The 20219-nt window shown below is 47.0% G+C and overlaps 1 protein-coding gene and 1 long non-coding RNA gene across 4 annotated transcripts; both read right to left on the bottom strand.

The window, feature by feature from the left end:
* Positions 1 to 5: 5 nt before the first annotated feature.
* Positions 6 to 12228, bottom strand: LOC112184767 (GDSL esterase/lipase 4). The gene is made up of 5 exons (XM_024323006.2): positions 11867 to 12228; positions 1579 to 2014; positions 1264 to 1488; positions 902 to 1160; positions 6 to 344 (listed from the first exon to the last, which is right to left on the bottom strand). Exons 1-5 carry the CDS (start codon positions 12226 to 12228, stop codon positions 115 to 117), a joined length of 1512 nt encoding a protein of 503 aa, XP_024178774.1. The 3' UTR covers positions 6 to 114.
* A 5392-nt stretch (positions 12229 to 17620) lies between these two features.
* LOC112190968 lies at positions 17621 to 19785 on the bottom strand. 3 transcript variants are annotated; one of them, XR_002932726.2, is made up of 6 exons: positions 19675 to 19785; positions 19358 to 19480; positions 19084 to 19183; positions 18564 to 18662; positions 18106 to 18398; positions 17621 to 17745 (listed from the first exon to the last, which is right to left on the bottom strand). It is a non-coding gene; the product is annotated as an uncharacterized LOC112190968 (long non-coding RNA). The 3 variants fall into 3 exon arrangements; XR_002932724.2 differs by having other exon boundaries at positions 19084 to 19169; XR_002932725.2 differs by having other exon boundaries at positions 17621 to 17715; positions 19084 to 19169.
* Between the last annotated feature and the right edge of the window lie 434 nt (positions 19786 to 20219).

Here is a 20219-nt window from a genome sequence, read left to right as displayed (position 1 = left end):
TTAACGCATTGAAGCGCATTTCTTCAATTTTCTTTTATTTTTTTATTTTATTTTTTTTAAATGAACTTCCAAATCTCAAGCATGAATCTGTAAGAATACTACACAAGACATCGATCAAACATGTCCAAAAAGTTGTTTAACATTGTAAGGCCCAGTTACATCTGGTGTTCCACTCCATATCAGCTTTGCTAATTGTAGGTTGACTTTTTCAGTGGTGTGGCTACCATCGAACCACACATAATTCCCAGGGTCACTACATAACTCATACCCTTTTGTTTCATTACCGCAACCAGATCCCCAGTATGCTCCAATACCACAACACGCATCTGAGCCGTCAGTAAAGCCTTCAAAATAAGGTATTTCAGAAGAAAAGAATCATCATACATCATACTTAATTATTTGGCAACATCAGATTGTTAATGCAGGGACATAAAACATAGACTAGCTACGGTTTGGCCATAACTCTATGGGTTTCAATATTTGATTGAAGTACAAAAGTATTTTACCAAAGGGAGTTACATGTAAAAGTGTGTTGATGAGCTCAAAGAAAGATTAGAATGTTTTTAAATGTGAAAAACTTTTGCTTCCTGCAGTAGTACTAAGTTTTCGTCTGAAGACAAAAATTGTGTTTCCCTCGCCTGACCAAAAAAATTAATGGTCAATCAATCAGCACGAGAGCTTTTGTCTTCTTGATTTGTTAGAGTAAATATTGTCTTACAAACCAAGTCTAATTAACAAGGAAAAAGCTCTAAAACCGGAAAACTTTTAAACGTGGAATCTGATGAAAAATTAAATCCGATAGTGGAAAAAATCCGGAATACGCCAGAGTCTTGTGTATGCATGGTGTCATACTATAAAGATCTAGTTTTGTAATAAGGATTATCACTGCCAGCTCGCTTACCATATTTTGCTGGGTTATGCATTCGATCTCCAATCGCATCATAGTACTCAAAAACTGAGTATTTGAACCCTGGCTTCTGGCTCTCCAACTCTTTGAGGACATTTGCCAGAGCTGTATTGTGTAGCCTTATCAAACTCTCGAGTTCTTCAACACACCCATCACTAAGTTCAGTGTTGTATGCCTGTTTTACCGAAGGTAGACAACCAATAGGTCCCGCATTTTGAAATGCAACTTTCCTTCCTCCTAAATCATATATTTCCTGTACAATATTATAGATAACATGGACAATAATTAGTTCTAAAATTAAGAGGAATTAACATTTTAATTTCTCCGATAAGTACTGTGATAAAAGATAAATTTACTTGGAGCACAATGGTCAACTTGCTGATCACAATAGCTACAAATTCTTGCTGGATGGACTCATTGGCGTAGGGGTAATTGGCGTAGAAGCTAAAATAATCATTGCCACCAATGCTGATCAAGTAAACAGCGCTCCCCAGCAAACTCTTGGCCTCTTCATCACAAAGTTGTTGTTGCAGCAACTTCTTCACGGCCTTAAAATAGCTTAGCTGCAATGGAAGACTTACCTGGAAAGACGAAAATAAACAAATATTTACATTTCGACTGAAATATTCTCTAACTTTGTAGAGAATATAAGGATCATACGGCGCACTCACTGTTCCTGGATTGGTTTCAGGAAGAATACCGGCGTCGGCTGAAGCAAAGTTGGTTCCGTCAGTAAAATTATGGGGACCAGGTTGCAGGTACGGTGGAATGATGGGCAACTTTGCAAACTGTCGGATGAAATCAGGGACTAAACGACCGTCGGAAAATCTCCCGGTGGGATGATGGAAGAAGTTTTCTCCATATGGCCAGTATGTTGCCGATAATTCTCGTGCGCTAGTATTAAGGTATTGATTATTGCCAATATCAAAGAGTGAGTCCCCAAACACAAACAACGCCGCCGCCTTCTGTTTTAGCTCATGATTATCTGCCGGCCTATAATTGAACAGACCGTGACTGGACAGAAGGTAGCAAATTAGGTTGAAAAGGCTTACAAACACATAGAAAATGCAGCCAAGACTTGCCACATGAATAACTGATAATTCAATATTTCACTTAATTTGTACCGTTGGTGATGGCCTTTCTTTCAGTATGTATATAGGATTTTAATTTTTTTTTTTTTGGAATAACAAGTATGTACGTATATAGTTAGGTTGACTATATCTGTTACCATACATTCAAGACTTGAACTGCAATACATGCAAGGCTAGAGCCACCCAACGTTCTTCTCGACCATATACAAGATATGAAGTTATCTTGAATGTACCTGGTCCCTTCCAAGCCTCTATTTGTCTCAATTAGTGTAAAAGAGTTGCAACAGTTTTAGAGAAATTTGATAATTATGTGATTAGGAACATAAATCTGCTTAAGTTATCTCACCAAACTTTCTTCTGTAATTGATCTGATCTGTATGCCAAACCATATTGAAATTTATTAATAAAAGCGATGATATATATATATATATATATATATATATATATATATATATATATATAGAATTAAACCCATAAGAGCGGCATTATCCACTACTAGCTATTTGGCCTATGGCCACAGGACTATTGGGTACTACACAGAATCTGTGGCCTTTATACACTCAATAGGGACGGTCAGACTTTTTCTGTGGCAAATGACGATATTGCCACTGCGTCCGTCTCCAACTGAAAGCAAATGAATGCATGATGGGCAATATGTTGGTTTAGCCACAAATTAAGTTCAACCTCCGTCCCAAAAGTGATACCCCAACTGTATTTTTTAATTGGGAAAAATTCACAAAGAGTACCCCAACTTAAACTCATTCTACACTTTGGTATCCCATTTTTTAAATAAATCATTTTGGTACCTAAACTTGATGTTTCTATATAACATTAATACACGCCGTTACTAACACCGTTAACTCAAGTACCACATGACTTAATCTATGGGTGTTTTTCGTCCTTTCACATTTTCCCCTACTCTTACCTATTAGTCAGCGATTCAAAGGCTGGGAATCATCAGTCGTTCTTGACTTCTTGTGCTTTTACTGTAACTTAGAATGAAAAGGTAGAAGGTAGAATTTTATTGAGAATCTCAAAGGTAGAATTGACCAACTATGGCCAATTATTGGAGATACTTTAGACTTGATGGGGATCCAATAAGACAAGAAGGTATGCGAAAATCTGTTTTAGGGTTTTGTCCGGGTTTTATCTCCTTTATTGTTTATTCTCCATGTTAGTGTTTTTGTTCAGATATTCATAGTTTAACTCCTTGTTGATATCATGAAATTGATAAATAATGCTTAGAGATATGATGGGCGTTAAGGTCAGTGAAGCAAATGTCAGTCAACCAATAACGTCAATAAGGGGTTAGAGATATTATTTCCAGATTCTGGTGTATGTATATTTCCATATTCTGGTTGTCTGGCATCTTTCTATTTCCTTATCATCAACCCTTTTTCTTTGTCCAGTACTATTATGATCAGTCGGCTATACCAACAAACATAGAACTCTACCTTTAACCATTCTTTATTTCTTTTCTGTTTTCCCCGCCTCAGAAGAAACCTATTAGATTTTTGCCTTTTTCTTCCGTAAATTCACGTTAATTTGTTTTGGATTGGCATCTGACATAGTGCATACATACATTTCACGTAACTATATATATGTATGGTCATCAAATGCTGGAATGCAGTGATTGAATACCCAGTTCGTTTTCTGTTTTGATTAAGAATTTGGTAGAAGAGAATTACCTTAATTTAGTCAGAATCTTCTTATCACATTGTTACTACAAAAAAAAAAAGAGCTATTAGAATCATTGTTTCCAGAAATTTTGGATATGCCAAGGGAACATTTGCTCTGGCTTCTGGCTAGATTGTAGCGTATCTATGTAGGAGCAACTGCAAGTGATATTCTTGAACAACAATTATAGGTTACCTTCATTTATTTAAAAGAGACGTAAGGGAGATATTTGATGAAATATTTCAAGGGGATTTAAAGTTTAAACAAGATGTACGTTCTTTTTGCCTCATAAAAATTTGTTCCTAATGAAATTAATGAGCTACTTATATTATTCAAAGGATTGATGTTGGCTTTTGTTGTTGCTGGCACTTATTTCAAACTGCATGTGGAGAGTGAGGAGGTTTGGACTCAAGAATCATGTGTAATTTTGTTGCTCATGGTCTAGTTAATTAAGCTTGTTGATACCCGCTGTGTGCTGAGTAAAAATACAGCAAGTACTCTCTATTAGACCAAGCTTGTCGTAACTCTTGATCAATCTACCTTTTGTAAATGTACATACATGTACATTTGCAAGCATAATTAGCTATAATGGGCCATGCTCATTGTACTGATAAAGGTACTAATTCCAACCAAAGGAATGACGTACAGACACACCGCCAGACGGGCTACAACCCCAACATCGGACCACCTCCAGATCGCCACTAACGCGCCGCCACGCGCCGTGCTAAGATGGCATCAGAAGCTTCTGAAACTGAGAACCGAAGCATATCAGTCCCACATCGAAAACAAAGACAAGATCAGTCTCTTCCTCACCTATAAAAGGTTCTCTCCTCTCTCCTCATTAATTACGCATTCAATACTTACCTACTATTACTTTGTCAACATAAATACATTGACTAACTTAGGCATCGGAGAGTTGAAGACCGCCCAGCGCGGTCTCCCTCTGACGCCCATTGTATTTTACTTGACAGGTAACGGAAACTACAATAACAACACAAGTGTCGGTCCGCCCACCGGATCAGCGTTAACTAAGGTCCAGCTACCGCTAGACTTTTAGACATTAACATTGGCGCCGTCTGTGGGAATCTTTTGAACAAAAGGTCATCCCGCTACAATCACCATGACTAACGATAGCGGGGGAAACGCTGAGGAGCAGGCAGAACTCCCCGCCATTCCCCAACCTTCCGACCCCGCGATCGGCGTCAACCGCGCATTATTCACAACCCCGGCCAACCCCGGCGGTGAGGCAAATCCAGGCAGCAGCCGCCCGTCAGGTCAGGACCTCGTCACCATGTACGAGATGGCACTGGCGGATCTTCATAAAGCAAATAGAGAACGTGAGGAGGAGCGCAGGGAGAAGGCCGAAGCCCAGAGACAGATGGCCGCGCTCATGACGCGTTTCGAGGAACTAAAAAACACTTTGGCGGCCACCGACCGCCCGGCACAGAGCGAGCAGTCACGCAGCACCAGGCGAAGTCGACCCAACGCCGGCACAGTAGCGCCAGGGCCGGTCGTACAAATGCATGTACCGCTGAGCCCACCTGGGTTGACAGGAATGGGACCACCGCCCATACCTCAACTAATGTCAGAACAGGTGGCGGAATCACTTCCGCACACCAATCGCTCGAATACCAGGACAATGACCGAGGAGGATCCGCCCATGCCTAGGCACAGGCCAACTCGGCAAATCAGTCGGGCCGATTCTGCCGGTGACGCAACCGCCCAGCTATTGGACAGGATGCACCAACTGGAACAGAGGTTGATCCGGGCGGAGACAGGTGTCCCGACGTCAACCCGGAACCCGCTATTTACTTCCAGACCCGGTCCCTTTTCCGCCACGATCATGCAGGCCGTCAGACCAACACATGCAAAAACCCCAAAGATGTCACAATACGGCGGAAGGACCGATCCCTTTGTCCACATGGACACCTTCAAGAAGGTCACCAACAACAAGGGCTTCGACGACGCCACCTTGTGCCATTTATTCAGCGAAACGTTGGACGGCGAGGCAATGAACTGGTTCTTTGAATGTCCGCCAGGATCTGTCGGCTCATTCCATGCACTGTCGCATGCTTTCCTCTCCCGCTTCATCTTACTGTCCGCCGGACATCACAATACAAGTCAGCTTTTCGGCGTTAAGCAGGGGAGGACGAGTCTCTAAAGGCCTTTGTCACCAGGTGGCGGGCGGCAGCATCTCAATGCCGCGACCTGGACAAGACCATGGCATCGGCGGCCTTCAGGAAGGGGCTCCTCAAGGGACCGTTCCTCTATCACCTCAATTACAACCATCCCAATGCAACATACGACCACGTCATGAGTGAGGCGGTCATTCACGCCCAGGCGGAGTTCATTACATATGGAGAGACCCCACCGCCGACAACGCCGGCAAAGTCCACACAGCCATCTTCCAGTCACCAGGAAACCACTGACAAGCTCCCCTCAACACCGCCAACTGACAAGAAAAGAGAGTGGCAGCAGGGCCACCACCAAATCAAGCGGCAGAAGGGGCAGCATTTTTACAAAGGAAACCGCCCAACTCATGGGGATAACAACAAGCAGACGGAGTCCTCCCAGCGGTATGCAGTGTTCACGGTCCTAACGGCCTCACATGAAGATATCTACAATCAGTGCAGGGATCAGATCCCACCGCCACCCCCCCCAAAGTACCCAAAAACAGGCAAACCCAGGAACACCGGCAAGTGGTGCAAATACCACGCAGACAGCGGCCACAATACAAACAGCTGCAATGCTCTCAAAACAGCCATTGAAACTTTATACCGTGACGGCAAGTTGGAGCAGTTCAAGGTGCGCCAACCACCACCAGTGATTGCCAACGTCGAGACCTTGGGCCGCATCAACACCATCGATGGCGGTGCTCCAATCACCAACATGTCCCACAGGGCAAGAAAGCGCTATGAACGCGCCAACCACCCAAAGGAAGTTTGCAACATCCACTACGAAAGATCCGCCAAACTACCGAAGTCAGGTTGGGAACCTGTTACCTTTTCAGAGGAGGAGGAACGCGGAGTACATTTACCCCATGACGACCCATTCTTGATCGATGCCGTTCTTGGCAAATTCTCGGTGGGGAGAATCTTGGTGGATAGCGGATCCACTGTCAACGTCATCTTCAGCGGTTGCTACGACCATCTCAAGCGGAACAGAAAACTACTCCAGGATCACGAGCCACTGCTCAGTTTCTCCGGGGACATCACACAACCACTGGGGTCGGATTACATGCGACTAGTCATTGGCACTAGTCCTTATATGGCGGAGATACACACGGAATTCATCATTGTCGACTGTTTTAGTTCATACAACGCCATCATTGGTCGACCAGCGCTTAATAAGCTCAAGTGCATCATTGCCGGATACATGCTTCTCATGAAGTTCCCCACGCCCAACGGCACAGGCTGCGTGAGGGGAAGCCAACAGCTGGCACGAGAGTGCTATTCAACAACTGTAGCACGGTCAGCGCGCCGTCATGAAATCCTGACAGTGGGTAATGACCTACCACCACCGAATATCTTTGAGGATCCTAGAGATGAGGAGAGGAAATATGTAATGAAGGAACCGGTCAACCCGGACACATCGCTGAAGGACGTCTGCATCTCAGACGAGCATCCTGAAAGGACGGTCCGCATAGGCGCACAGCTAGACCCAGAAGTAGAGGCGGAACTCACTCAATTCCTACGTGACAACGCCACCGTCTTTGCATGGTCCTATGCGGACATGCCTGGCATCTCCACTGAAATAATCACCCATAAGCTGACCATCAAACCTTCCTTCTATCCCATCAAACAGAAGCGGAGGGCTTTTGATGAGGAAAAATACCGGGCAATCGGACAGGAGGTCGCCAAACTACGGGACATTGGATTCATCCGCCAGGTCATCTACCCTCAGTGGATCTCAAATCTGGTAATGGTTAAGAAGCCCAGCGGCAAGTGGCGAATGTGCGTCAACTTCAAAAACCTAAACAAGGCATGCCCAAAGGATAGTTTCCCGCTACCTCGTATCGATCACTGGTCGACGCAACCGCCGGACACGAACTCCTCAGCATGATGGATGCCTTCTCTGGATACAATCAGATCAGAATGGACCCCAGAGACCAAGAATGCACCACTTTCACCACCGACAAAGGCCTCTACTGCTACAATGTCATGCCTTTTGGTCTGAAGAACGCCGGTGCAACTTATCAGCGGTTGATGAACGCCATGTTCGCTGAGCATCTGGGGAAAATTATCGAGGTGTATGTGGATGACATGCTAGTCAAGAGCACAAAGGCCAGCGGACATGTCACAAACCTCAGGATCATAATAACCATCCTCCTGGCCTACGGCATGCGCCTCAACCCAGAAAAATGTTTCTTTGCAGTCACCGCCAGCAAATTTCTGGGCTACATAGTCAGCGAGCGAGGTATCGAGGCTAACCCAGATAAGGTACAGGCCATCCTTAACCTGTCGGACCCCAAGTATAAGATAGACGTCCAGTGTCTCCAAGGCAAGTTAACCGCCCTTTCTCGATTCATCTCTCGACTTACTGACAAGTGCGCCCCATTCTTCAAACTCCTCAAGACAACTCACAAGAAGATCATCGACTGGAACCCGGAGTGTCAGGCGGCGTTCCAGAGCCTAAAAGAATATCTGGCGGCGGTCCCTCTCCTTTCTGTTCCTGTGCAAGGAGAGACATTATTCATATACTTGGCGGTCTCGGCAACAGCAATAAGTTGCGCCATTGTTCGAAGGGAAGACCAGAACGAACTCCCGGTATTCTACGCCGGCAGAGGCATGAACGGAGCAGAAACAAGATATGCACCGTTGGAACAACTGGCCCTCGCACTTATCGTTGCCGCCAGACGCCTCAGGCAATATTTCCAGGCTCACACAGTCCATGTGTTAACCAATCAACCGCTGAGGCAGGTAATGCAGAACCCTGAACACTCAGGACGCCTCAGCAAGTGGGCAATTGAACTCAGCGAATTCGACATAGAATACAAACCAAGAACCGCCATGAAGGGCCAGGCGGTAGCGGACTTCATCGCTGAACTTACTGAGCGTCAGCCAGAACTCGATACTCAAGCAATGCCCGGAACAGAAATAGTAACCAATACAGAGGCAACTTCCCAACAGTCGGATTGGGACCTACATGTGGACGGCTCCGCCTGTGCCAAGGCCAGCGGCGCCGGAGTCATTTTAACCGGACCCGGGGGACTGAACGCAGAATACGCATTAAAGTTCAACTTCAAAGCTTCAAACAATATAGCGGAGTACGAGGCGCTCATAGCCGGCTTGCTCCTCGCCATTGACTCAGGAGCTGACAGCGTCAACATATTCAGCGACTCCCAACTAGTCGTCAACCAGGTCAACAACAGCTTCCAAGCCAAGGACCAGCAGTTAGCAGCGTATTTGGGATACGTCAAAACATTGCTAAAAAAGTTCAAGTTCCATACAATCACACAGATCCCCCGGGAAAAGAACGCCAAGGCTGATTCGCTGGCCAGACTGGCAACCGCCCAACCACATCAGAGTCCAGCGGATACAAGGGTGGAGTGCCTGGACAAGCCAAGTATTACAAAAACCCTGGCGGAAATCTTCAACGTGCAAGTCAACCCCAGCTGGATGGACGAGATCATTGCATACAAGCGCAGCGGAACGTTGCCAGAAGATAAGGTCCAGGCAAGGCAGCTCCAACGAAGAGCAACCCGCTACAACATCCAGCACGGCAAGCTCTACCGCCAGGGATTCAGGCATCCTAATCTCCGCTGTCTAACCCCAGAGGAGGGAAGGGTTGTCCTAACCGAAATCCATGGCGGGGAATGCGGAAACCACTCGGGCGCCAGGTCCCTGACCAACCGCACAATGCGACAAGGCTACTTCTGGCCCACACTTGGCGATGACGCCCGGCGGATTTCGAGGTCTTGCTACAAATGCCAACAGTTTGCAGATCTCCCACACGCGCCAGCAGAACCACTATCAATCATCGTGGGCCCATGGATTCATTCCACGTGGGGCCTTGACCTGATGGGAAAGTTCCAAACCGCCAAGGGTCAGTTCAAATACATCATTGTTGCCATTGATTATAACAGCAAATGGATAGAGGCAGAGCCATTAACGGCAATAACAACCGCCAAGGTAACTCACTTCCTTTGGAAGAATATCTATTGCCGCTACGGTGTCCCCCACACAATCATCACAGACAACGGCACACAGTTTAACAATGACGAGCTCATCACCTTCACCACCAACTTAGGCACCAAGTTGAGGTTTGCATCTGTCGCCCACCCCCAGACCAACGGCCAGGTCGAAGCAGCAAACAAGATAATCAAAAAGTTGTTAAAAAAGAAGCTCGACGACGCCAAGGGTTTATGGGCGGAGAAACTCCCAGAAGTCCTGTGGGCCATCCGAACAACTCCAACCTCCGCCACCGGAGAAACTCCTTTTTGTATGATGTTCGGCACAGAGGCTGTCTTACCCATTGAAGTTACCCAACCTACCGCTAGAGTCGAAGGCTACTGCCCAGAGACCAACAGCGCCGGCGTCAATTTGGACAGGGACCTCCTAGAAGAGAGAAGACTCGAGGCCCATTTACACAATCTGCAAAACAAGCAACGGGTATCACGTTTTTACAACGCCAGGGTCAGAGCCCGGAATCTCCAATTGGGGGACTTGGTCATGAAGGAAGTTATTCCGCCACCAACAAAACTCCGCCCAACATGGGAGGACCCGTACAAAATCGTGGAAGTCGTTAGCCCAGGCACCTTCTACTTAATGGACAAGGACGGCGTCACGTCGGCCCGCCCTTGGAATACTGAACACCTTCGGTATTATTACAAATAGTCAAACCGCTACCCACGCGCATCTTGACTTAGCTAAATCTTTTGTTCAAATGTTTAGCTAAGGGAAGCTACCCAACGGGTACTACCCCACTTTTGTACGCTGATCAGTCAGCCACCAATGAAACGAGGAATTATTCAAACCATTGTTCCTAAGTCTAGCACTGAGGGCAACTGGCAACGCCAGCGATCGTCAGCGGACCAAGTCCGCTACGTAGTGCACTTGGACCAATCTTAATTCCTTTAATGTTCCATTGATCGACAAAAGGAAAACATAGCTCAAAACGCTACACACACATTGTACCAAACCAAGTCAGAAATTTACTTTATTCCACAACAGTCTTTACAAACAAAGATACCCCAGCGGTTACACAACAAAAAAAAAAAAACACAAACTTTGGTGGAATTCTCAGTCAGCGGTTGGCGTCGGCCTCGGCAGCTTCAGCGATTGGCGGCGCGACCGATCGGCTCGCTTGATCAGACCCTCGGGCGGTCGGACTGGGGGTTTCTATGGTGCCGTCGGGCCGGGTGTGTGCCTCCAGAAATCCGGCACGTGACACCTCCGACGGGGTCTGCTGGGGAGTTTGCTGCGACCCTTCCGGCGGATGTGGGCCACTTTCCCCGCTGCCCGAGTGAGTACCTACAGCTGGGGCAGGCACGACATCTGTCTCCGCACGAACACTATCGACCGGCGGCACGTCAGGCTGCGACGCCTTTACAAAGTCAATGGCACCCTTCCGCTTCAACATATCTATATTGGCCCGGGCCCCAGACTTCGCCGCTTCGGTCAGTGTCTTCTTAAACTCCGCCGACTGCTTGAATGATTCAACAGTAGCGGCCGCAGCGGTGCTCCCCTCAGCTTTCAGACGGGTAACCTCTCCCCCCAGCCGCTTCAGCTCGGCCATCCTTTCGGCGGACTCCCGCTGCACTATAATAAGCTTCTTGTCCTTGGCGGCTATCTTCTCCTTCAGCAGCCCAATCTCCTGCTCCATCTTGGAGACATGTTCATTCCTCTCCAGATCCCGCCGAATAGCCGCATTAAGCTTGCCGCGGGCGTCCGCATAATCACACTCCGCCTTGGCGAGTCCCCGCTCGAGCTCCGCCAGTCTCTCCTTGGCCTCCGCCAGCTCCATCTGGAGATCTCCGATTTCCCCCTTGAGCTCCTCCTCAACCCGGGGCTGCTTGGACGCCGCCAAGAACATATCGTGTAACCCCGCCGATATTTGACCAAACGCCGAGCTGAAGGGCGATTGGTCAATTGCCGTCGGGCGCGATATGCCCGCCAGACCCCCGAACCCCAGCCGCTCGCACAGATGAAAGAGGAACTCCCGCTCCCCTTCTGTCATGAATGGCGCGTACTCGGCGAAGGAGTCCAGATCGCTGACGGCGGGCGCCTCACCCTCCACCGCCACCGTTTTTGCAGGAGCTGGCCGGGCCTTCTTCTGTTGGCGGGCACCAACCACCTCCACCTCCTCTCCCTCTTCCTCATCAGGAGACTCAACCGTCCGGCGCTTTTTCTCTAGCGCCCTCTGGCCCCCAGCGGCGGCCCTCGTCGCCCTGACTGGCGGTTCCTGAACCTTCTGAGAACCACGCCTCTGGACAGGCATCCGCTCCTTCTGAGGCCCACCCGCAGCACTTCCCCTCTGCTCCCCGCCGGCCGTCTGGGTACCCGCCTGCACCACAGGCAGACCATCTTCACCAAGGTGGGACTGGTGCGGCATCGCCATCACCACCGGAACCTCGGACTGGCTCAACGCCAACGTTTCCGGGTTCACTACAGTCTGCTGGGCCGCCAACCCCTCGGCGTACATGGCCTCCAAAAATTTTCTATCTCCGCCCGATCCATGGCTTTCTCAAACGCGTCGCGACTTGATTTGTTGCCCGGCGGAGTTTCTAAAAAAAAAAAAAGAGGAAGGACAGCCACCAGTCAGACACAATTCAATTATAAAACGAAACGACAGGGTAGAATCCTCACCAATAGAGCGTGTTAGTCGCAGGTCGACCAATAACTCCCAACCAGTCAGCAAGCGGAAATCAAGCAGGTTTCGGTTCCGCCAGCAACCTCTGATCCTTGCCACCCGGCACTCTTCTTCACGCGTCAGCGTATACCGAAGTCCCGCTGCACAAGAAAAACACGTCGTTAATAAGAATACAAGTTCAAGCACGTAAGCACGTCAAACATTTTCAGCGGACACCGGCCACCAACCTCGAATAGGTTGGAACTCGGACTTAATCCTAAATGACGGCCCTTCCTCGTTAGACCTAGCGTGGTACTCCCAACCGTCGGTAGCAACGCAAAAAGTCCCCCGCCAGTAGGACATGGAGTCCCTCAGATTCTCAATCAGCTTGGGCGCTCCCTGCCGGCGACTCAAATTTACTTGCCCGTGGCAGCCTTGGCGCTTCACATATACTAACTCGTAGAAATGGAGCACTTCCGCCACGGTAGGCCCCTCGCACCCCGACAAGCACCACAAGGAGTTCATCGCCAACATCAACCGCCACATGTTTGGACAGATCTGACCGAAGGCAAGGCCAAACTCGCAAACAAGGATTTGGAGATTGGGCACCAGCGGAAGTGTCACCCCTTGGCGGAATATGGCCTCGTGCACGGCCGCACACCCCGTCGGGAGAATCGACGCCTTCTCATCCGCCGTCGGTGGACGCAGCTTCACAGACCCTGGCAGCCGGAACGCCTGCTTCAGTCGGGCGACAGCAGCACCGCTCATCCCCCTCCCGCCTCGTCAACGGCTGTCCCATCCGGGAGGAACCACGCTGACTCAACGTTTTGCTCCGCTGTTTCCCCCTCCCCAGCGGAGCCGCTGGCAGCACTATTACTCGCCAGACGCTCGTCGCGCCTGGCTTTGGCGGCAGCGGCCTCACCCGCCTTAGAACTCTCCGGACGCGAACCCCGACCCATAACTACTTCCCAGGGAATGGTCTGTAGCGGCTCGACGTCTAGCACTTCTGGCAGTGAGGTTCCTGCAGGGGCAGACGGACGCAACGAATCAATAAAAACCCCATCCGCCGCGCTGAGCGACACGTCAGACCCGGAATCCTCACTGCTCGAAATCTCTATAACGCTAGCCATCCCAAAACCCTAAAACCCACATCAGTTAGCACAAACATAGATCTAGCCTATTCTCGCATCAGATATAGCCAAAATAATCAAGAACAAAACCCAGAAAACCCCAAAGTGTAAACAAACACTCAACCCAGACTCACCTATCCAAATCCTAAAACCAATGAACGCATTGGCCAACCATCATTCAATCCCCCACAAAAAACCCCATCTCACACCTCAGAGCACACCCAGAAAAGCAAACACAACAAAACCCAGAAACTAGCAGAAACAAATAGCAGAAGACAGAGATCCGAATACCAACCTCAGTGGTGCAATCTCCGGCACGGTGATGCGCAGGTACGACCGACGTCTCTGGGAGTGGTATATCCAAACTTCGGTAGGCTCCTTCTCCGGTTTCGAACAAACGATGGCTAAGCTTTCAAAATTTTCACGAAGTGTCGAATCCCCCAGAGTTTCCCCCCTTTTTATATAGGCCCTAACGCGTCCTCGACCGTCCGCTCCATACCGACATCCCTTGTTAGCCGTACACGTGTCATACATCTCCACTCACTCTCCGGATTGCCCGAAGCGTCATCTCGGTTACAAAACCCACAGTTACTATCATTAAAGGCTGGAAGACGGACAGGCTTAGCAGACAAGCCTACGCACGCTAACCCGCTATAGGCACGACACGTATTAACCACCGAAGGGGCAACTTCGAAAAGTCTGCCAGTGGAACTTCTCCCTTGTCGCCTTCCAAGGAGTGAAGTCTCCGCTGAGCAAGTCCGCCAGCGGAACTTCTCCCTTGTCACCTCCCAAGGAGTGAAGTCTCCGCTGAGCAAGTCCGCCAGCGGAACTTCTCCCTTGTCACCTTCCAAGGAGTGAAGTCTCCGCTGAGCAAATCCGCCAGCGGAACTTCTCCTTTGTCACCTTCCAAGGAGTGAAGTCTCCGCTGAGCAAATGCGCCAGCGGTACTTCTCCCTTGTCACCTTCCAAGGAGTGAAGTCTCCGCTGAGCAAATCCGCCAGCGGAACTTCTCCCTTGTCGCCTTCCAAGGAGTGAAGTCTCCGCTGAGCAAGTCCGCCAGCGGAACTTCTCCCTTGTCACCTCCCAATGAGTGAAGTCTCCGCTGAGCAAGTCCGCCAGCGGAACTTCTCCCTTGTCACCTTCCAAGGAGTGAAGTCTCCGCTGAGCAAATCCGCCAGCGGAACTTCTCCTTTGTCACCTTCCAAGGAGTGAAGTCTCCGCTGAGCAAATCCGCCAGCGGAACTTCTCCCTTGTCACCTTCCAAGGAGTGAAGTCTCCGCTGAGCAAAGTCCGCCAGCGGAACTTCTCCCTTGTCACCTTCCAAGGAGTGAAGTCTCCGCTGAGCAAATCCGCCAGCGGAACTTCTCCCTTGTCGCCTTCCAAGGAGTGAAGTCTCCGCTGAGCAAGTCCGCCAGCGGAACTTCTCCCTTGTCACCTCCCAAGAAGTGAAGTCTCCGCCAGCGGAACTTCTCCCTTGTCACCTTCCAAGGATTGAAGTCTCCGCTGAGTAAACCCGCCAGCGGAACTTCTCCCTTGTCACTTTCCAGGAGACAAAGCTTCCGCCAGGCAAACCCCGCCAGCAGGACTACCTCCTGGCTACCCTATAGGCAGTGACTGTCGCCACACACCGCTGGTAGAACCTTTCTCTTCATCTTGCAAAAATACCGCCAGGCACGTCTATCGGACGCTGCTGCATCTAGCGGGGGGATATCCGCCAAACGGAAAATCCCGAGGCTACGCCTCACTGACAACGACCGCCACGCGGCGTTACCGTCAGACCGTCCCTACGGGACACGGGGACTAGTCAATCAGTCTACGACGGCCCTGATCAGGCACGTTGACCCCCGTCACTTGGGTGCTAAACATTGGGCTCGCTACCCAACACCCCCTGCTCCGTGCAGCTCCCCCTCATCAAACAAATTACCGACCATCCGGAGGTCTATCTTCGCCGGGGAGTGGGGGACTCCTTGGGGGGCCCAGCAGGGGCCCACCCGAAAGGGTACAAAGCGTTTGCTCAGTAAAACCAACGGTTGACAACGCACTGACGCTAATTATGCTCTTGCAAGTCTAGCGGAGGAAAACGCTTCAAACCGCCGAACAACTCCCCAACCAAGATTGCCCTCCTTGACTGGGGACTTGGGGGACTTGTACATACATGTACATTTGCAAGCATAATTAGCTATAATGGGCCATGCTCATTGTACTGATAAAGGTACTAATTCCAACCAAAGGAATGACGTACAGACACACCGCCAGACGGGCTACAACCCCAACATCGGACCACCTCCAGATCGCCACTAACGCGCCGCCACGCGCCGTGCTAAGATGGCATCAGAAGCTTCTGAAACTGAGAACCGAAGCATATCAGTCCCACATCGAAAACAAAGACAAGATCAGTCTCTTCCTCACCTATAAAAGGTTCTCTCCTCTCTCCTCATTAATTACGCATTCAATACTTACCTACTATTACTTTGTCAACATAAATACATTGACTAACTTAGGCATCGGAGAGTTGAAGACCGCCCAGCGCGGTCTCCCTCTGACGCCCATTGTATTTTACTTGACAGGTAACGGAAACTACAATAACAACACAAGTGTCGGTCCGCCCACCGGATCAGCGTTAACTAAGGTCCAGCTACCGCTAGACTTTTAGACATTAACAGTAAAATTATTGAAGTGCATATGTTCTTTGGTTCCCTCCGACAACAGGCCGAGTAAGATACTATAAAAGCATTGCACAGATATGTCAATGATTGGTGGGCATTGCATTGCATTTGCATATATATATATATATATATATATATATATATATATATATATACGGAGCGGTTCCAAAGAGGACGTCCGCACTTTCGTTAAAGTGCGGACGGCGCTGCTGCAGCTCGGCTCGGGGCGCGACGGAGCGGCGGAGCTTGCCGGACGGACGGGTCTGCAGTCGGTGTAGTCGCCTGCGACGTGCTTGCAGCCTTGCCCAGAAACCTGCAGTTGCAGGTGAGGTCGCTGCCCAGAAACCTGCAACTCCGACCTCCTCCGACCTCGAATGCTGCCCAGAACCGTCCGCCAAGCCTCCGGCCTCCGTCCGCCAAGCCCCGAGCCGCCGTCGCCGCCTGGAACGCCTCCGCTGCGTCGTCGTCCGCACTTTAGCAAAGTGCGGACGTCCTCTTTGGAACGGGCCTGTATATATATATATATATATATATATATATATATATACACATACATACACCAGAATCTGGAAATAATATCTCTACCCCTTATTGACGTTGGTTGACTGACATTTGCTTCATTGACCTTACACTACACCAAAAACTGCATCACACGACGGTGAAAAAACGTCGTCTGATTTGAAGACTCACCGTCGTCTATCTCGATGTTGTCTGATGAAAAATCAGACGACGGTGAATTCACCGTTGTATGATACAAAGTCAGTCGACGTATATTTCTTAACACCGTTGTCCAAGAACTCGACAGATGCCTGACACACCCATGCGCAGCACTTGTGCGCAGCAGTTCACACAACAGAATTTGCTTTTATGCGGTTGTGGGTTGAATTTTCATACAATGGTTTTGTAGTTTAGCTGTTGTGTGATTAAAAGTAAGACAACTGTGTTCTAGTATTTTCTGTTGTATGAGCTTAAAACTAGACGACGTTACTTATTGAAATCCATTGTGTGATATCTATGAATGAGTTAAATTAGACGACGTTACTTATTGAAATCCATTGTGTGATACCTATCAATGCGTTGTGTGAATACCCAGAATTTTTGGTTCAAACAACGTTGGTTGACATTTTTGAAAATCTGTTGTATGATTGCTGCAAACATCCATTCTCTGAATTGATTTGTGCATTAATTTGTTCCATTTTACCTAATAAACAGTGACTATATCTTTCAAGCAATCCATCATAATCCAACATTCTATACATAAAACTGCAAAAGGCAGTATTTCCCAAACAAAATATTCCAAATTTCAAGCCAACAATAAAAGAAGAAAAGCATTCCTAACTAGCTACGCATTTCAAGCCAACAACACATATTCCAAGCTCCTGAAATGTCCTCGAAACTTCACCTAGAGGATCAGCTACCACTTCAGGTACTCCACTATCTCCAGACGCAGATAGCTGCCAGATAAATGTAATCAAGGTTTCTGCCTGTAGCCAATATACCATATTGAAAAACATTTTACAATTTGATATGATAAATTGATAATAGAAGCAAATCGTGAAGGTCATGTGCTCTGAAACAAAAACTTGAACTGTATAGAAAATGTATGGCCCATGTTGTCAACCAAGCTAGTCTCAAGCAGGCACTAGAGCAATTTCAAAGGATAAGTGAACTAAGAAAACATAGGACTTACAGCATAAACATGAATGAGTAAACTTTACTTCCCATTACTGGTTGAGTTATAATTACAAGTTTGTCAGTTTTGAACAATGTTAAAGATCTATTATATACCATTGACAGGTTAATTTATAATGGAATGGATGATTGTGTGGCGAAAATACACGCACCTTCAACTTTGAAAACATGCGACTCCTTTTGCGACATCAATAAACGCTAGCTTTTGAGGGGTGGTAGCTCATGTACCTCTCCAAAAACTCACTGTAACTTATCTCTTTCCCATTCACCCTCACTGAACCCGATGGGGAAATTGGAGTTCGAATTGTGAGAGATCCTTGAGAAAGCGAGACTGAACCAGATGGAATGCAAGGAGACTGCTTGCAGTCATGAATTGTAGGAACCTTCTTTCTCTTAGATCTATCCTTTGCATCTTCCAGGTCTCTCTCATGGTCAACATTTGAACCTATAGGAAAGTCGAGAAAATACACATACACATTTGAATTATACTAGTTCATACCCAAAACTATTATTTACAAACTTAAAACCATTAGATATTACGGACCTCTAATATGCCATTTAAAGAAAAATCAAGGACATGATCCAACCGAATAAAAAACATAAACCATACCATCTATACTAGAGGTCTGTTCAAAGTTTGATGAAGCCTGCTTTCTCTTATGTTTAGCTGCTGCACCCTCCAGGTCTCTCTCCTGCTCTAGTTGTGAACCTGTAGAATATTCAGTAAAATAAATGTCAAAAATCCAGACAGTTCACATGCTCATCAAAGGAAAAAGCAGTGAATCTTGAATAAGGAATGATACAACAAGAAGACCACTTGCAAGAAATCAGAGTGAATCTAATATTAAATCAAATTCTAGGTTCATCACCAAACTAATTTAAAAGAAGAGTAGCATTTTATAATCATTAGAATTGTCAAGATACTACAGTTTTACAGTTTGTGAATGAAAACCTTGTCACTCAATAAAATTGTCAAAGTATACTGCCCCTAGACGACCGCTTTGTGCCACAATTGCGAGATAAAAGTACAAGTAAATAATTAAATTCACACAGTTTTCATTAAATTATTTAATTCCATTTCAAACTCCCCCAGTAATCAACTTAAACCAAAAGGATAAATGAGACCACACCTCATGGGGAATGCCAACTTCTTGCAAATGCTCAGACAATGAATCACTCTGCTCAACACTAGTTGTGCCAACAAGTACAGGGCGACCTGTTTTGTGCATTCTAGAAATCATGTTCCGTGGTTTCAGTAATCACATACATAATTTGTGAGGGCCAATAGTAAATTCATCTATTATTACCAGAGTCTTGATAAGTTCAAACTGAAAACCAGTATTCACCACCATATGAATATTGCCTGAGAAGATGATAAAAATAGATACATATGAGTCAAATGACCTCAGATTCAACCTTCCTTTTGTCTACATAGAAGAAAGCTGAGTTCAGAGTAACTATCGCAAAGGCATGAACAACTGGACCGTAATCAACATCAGTCCCACGAATATTATACAAGCAGCAAACCTGCAGAGTCATGGCAAAATCAAAACCATATCTCTGTACAATTATGATGAAGTGATTAAAGTTATACAAAACAGAAACAAAGTAAACACACAGAAACAAAGTAAATATATTAATGTATTTACACAGAGGACACACAGGACACACACACATAGGACATAATGTATATATTAAGATAGCAACTTTCAAAAACTTACCTTGCACCATTATATTTTGGGTGCCCAAAGAAACCCCAGCAACTACCTGAGAGAAATTCACACTATCAAACACAGCAAGAATTCAAGATATCGAATCGAATTCAAGATACCAATTCCACCAAGTCAATACAATGAAAAACTTCAGTGCTATGCGCCATAAGAACTGTAAAAATTAATCACAAAATTACTTCCCATTCTCAATTTTAAAGCCCAGGGGAAATAAAATACTGAAAAGATCAAAATCTGTATTTGTCAAAAGGCAAAGTCCAGAAAATGATCCTAAACTCAAAACTAAAGCCAAAATTGCAGAAATAACATGTCAGTTAATTGTACTAAAACTAAGCACCCTATTCAATACAAAAGCATATATATAAACGATCCCTAAATTTATCCACTCATCAATCCAGTCCTAAGGTGCAAACACCAAAGTTTACTTAATGAAAAAAAATAGCACTATCTAGTTCTGGTTTGACTCTAACTTATACGTAGTACTAATTCTATATTGCTCCTCTTCTGGATGAGAGCAAACAATTTCGCCAGTCTTA

Source organism: Rosa chinensis, chromosome 2, assembly GCF_002994745.2.
Source record: "Rosa chinensis cultivar Old Blush chromosome 2, RchiOBHm-V2, whole genome shotgun sequence".
Taxonomy (NCBI): domain Eukaryota; kingdom Viridiplantae; phylum Streptophyta; class Magnoliopsida; order Rosales; family Rosaceae; genus Rosa; species Rosa chinensis.
This window is presented reverse-complemented; position numbering and strand designations above follow the sequence as displayed.

What these genes read in the sequence shown, in the direction of transcription:
- LOC112184767 (XM_024323006.2), bottom strand. Translation starts at nt 12,228, where the DNA reads ATGCCGCACCAGTCCCACCTTGGTGAAGATGGTCTGCCTGTGGTGCAG. An exon ending in GATCTGGACTCCTTCGCCGA is followed by an intron (nt 2,015 to 11,866) that starts GTACGCGCCATT and finishes AATTAAGTGAAA; the next exon opens with TATTGAATTATCAGTTATTC. An exon ending in CTGAAACCAATCCAGGAACA is followed by an intron (nt 1,489 to 1,578) that starts GTGAGTGCGCCG and finishes TCGTCTTTCCAG; the next exon opens with GTAAGTCTTCCATTGCAGCT.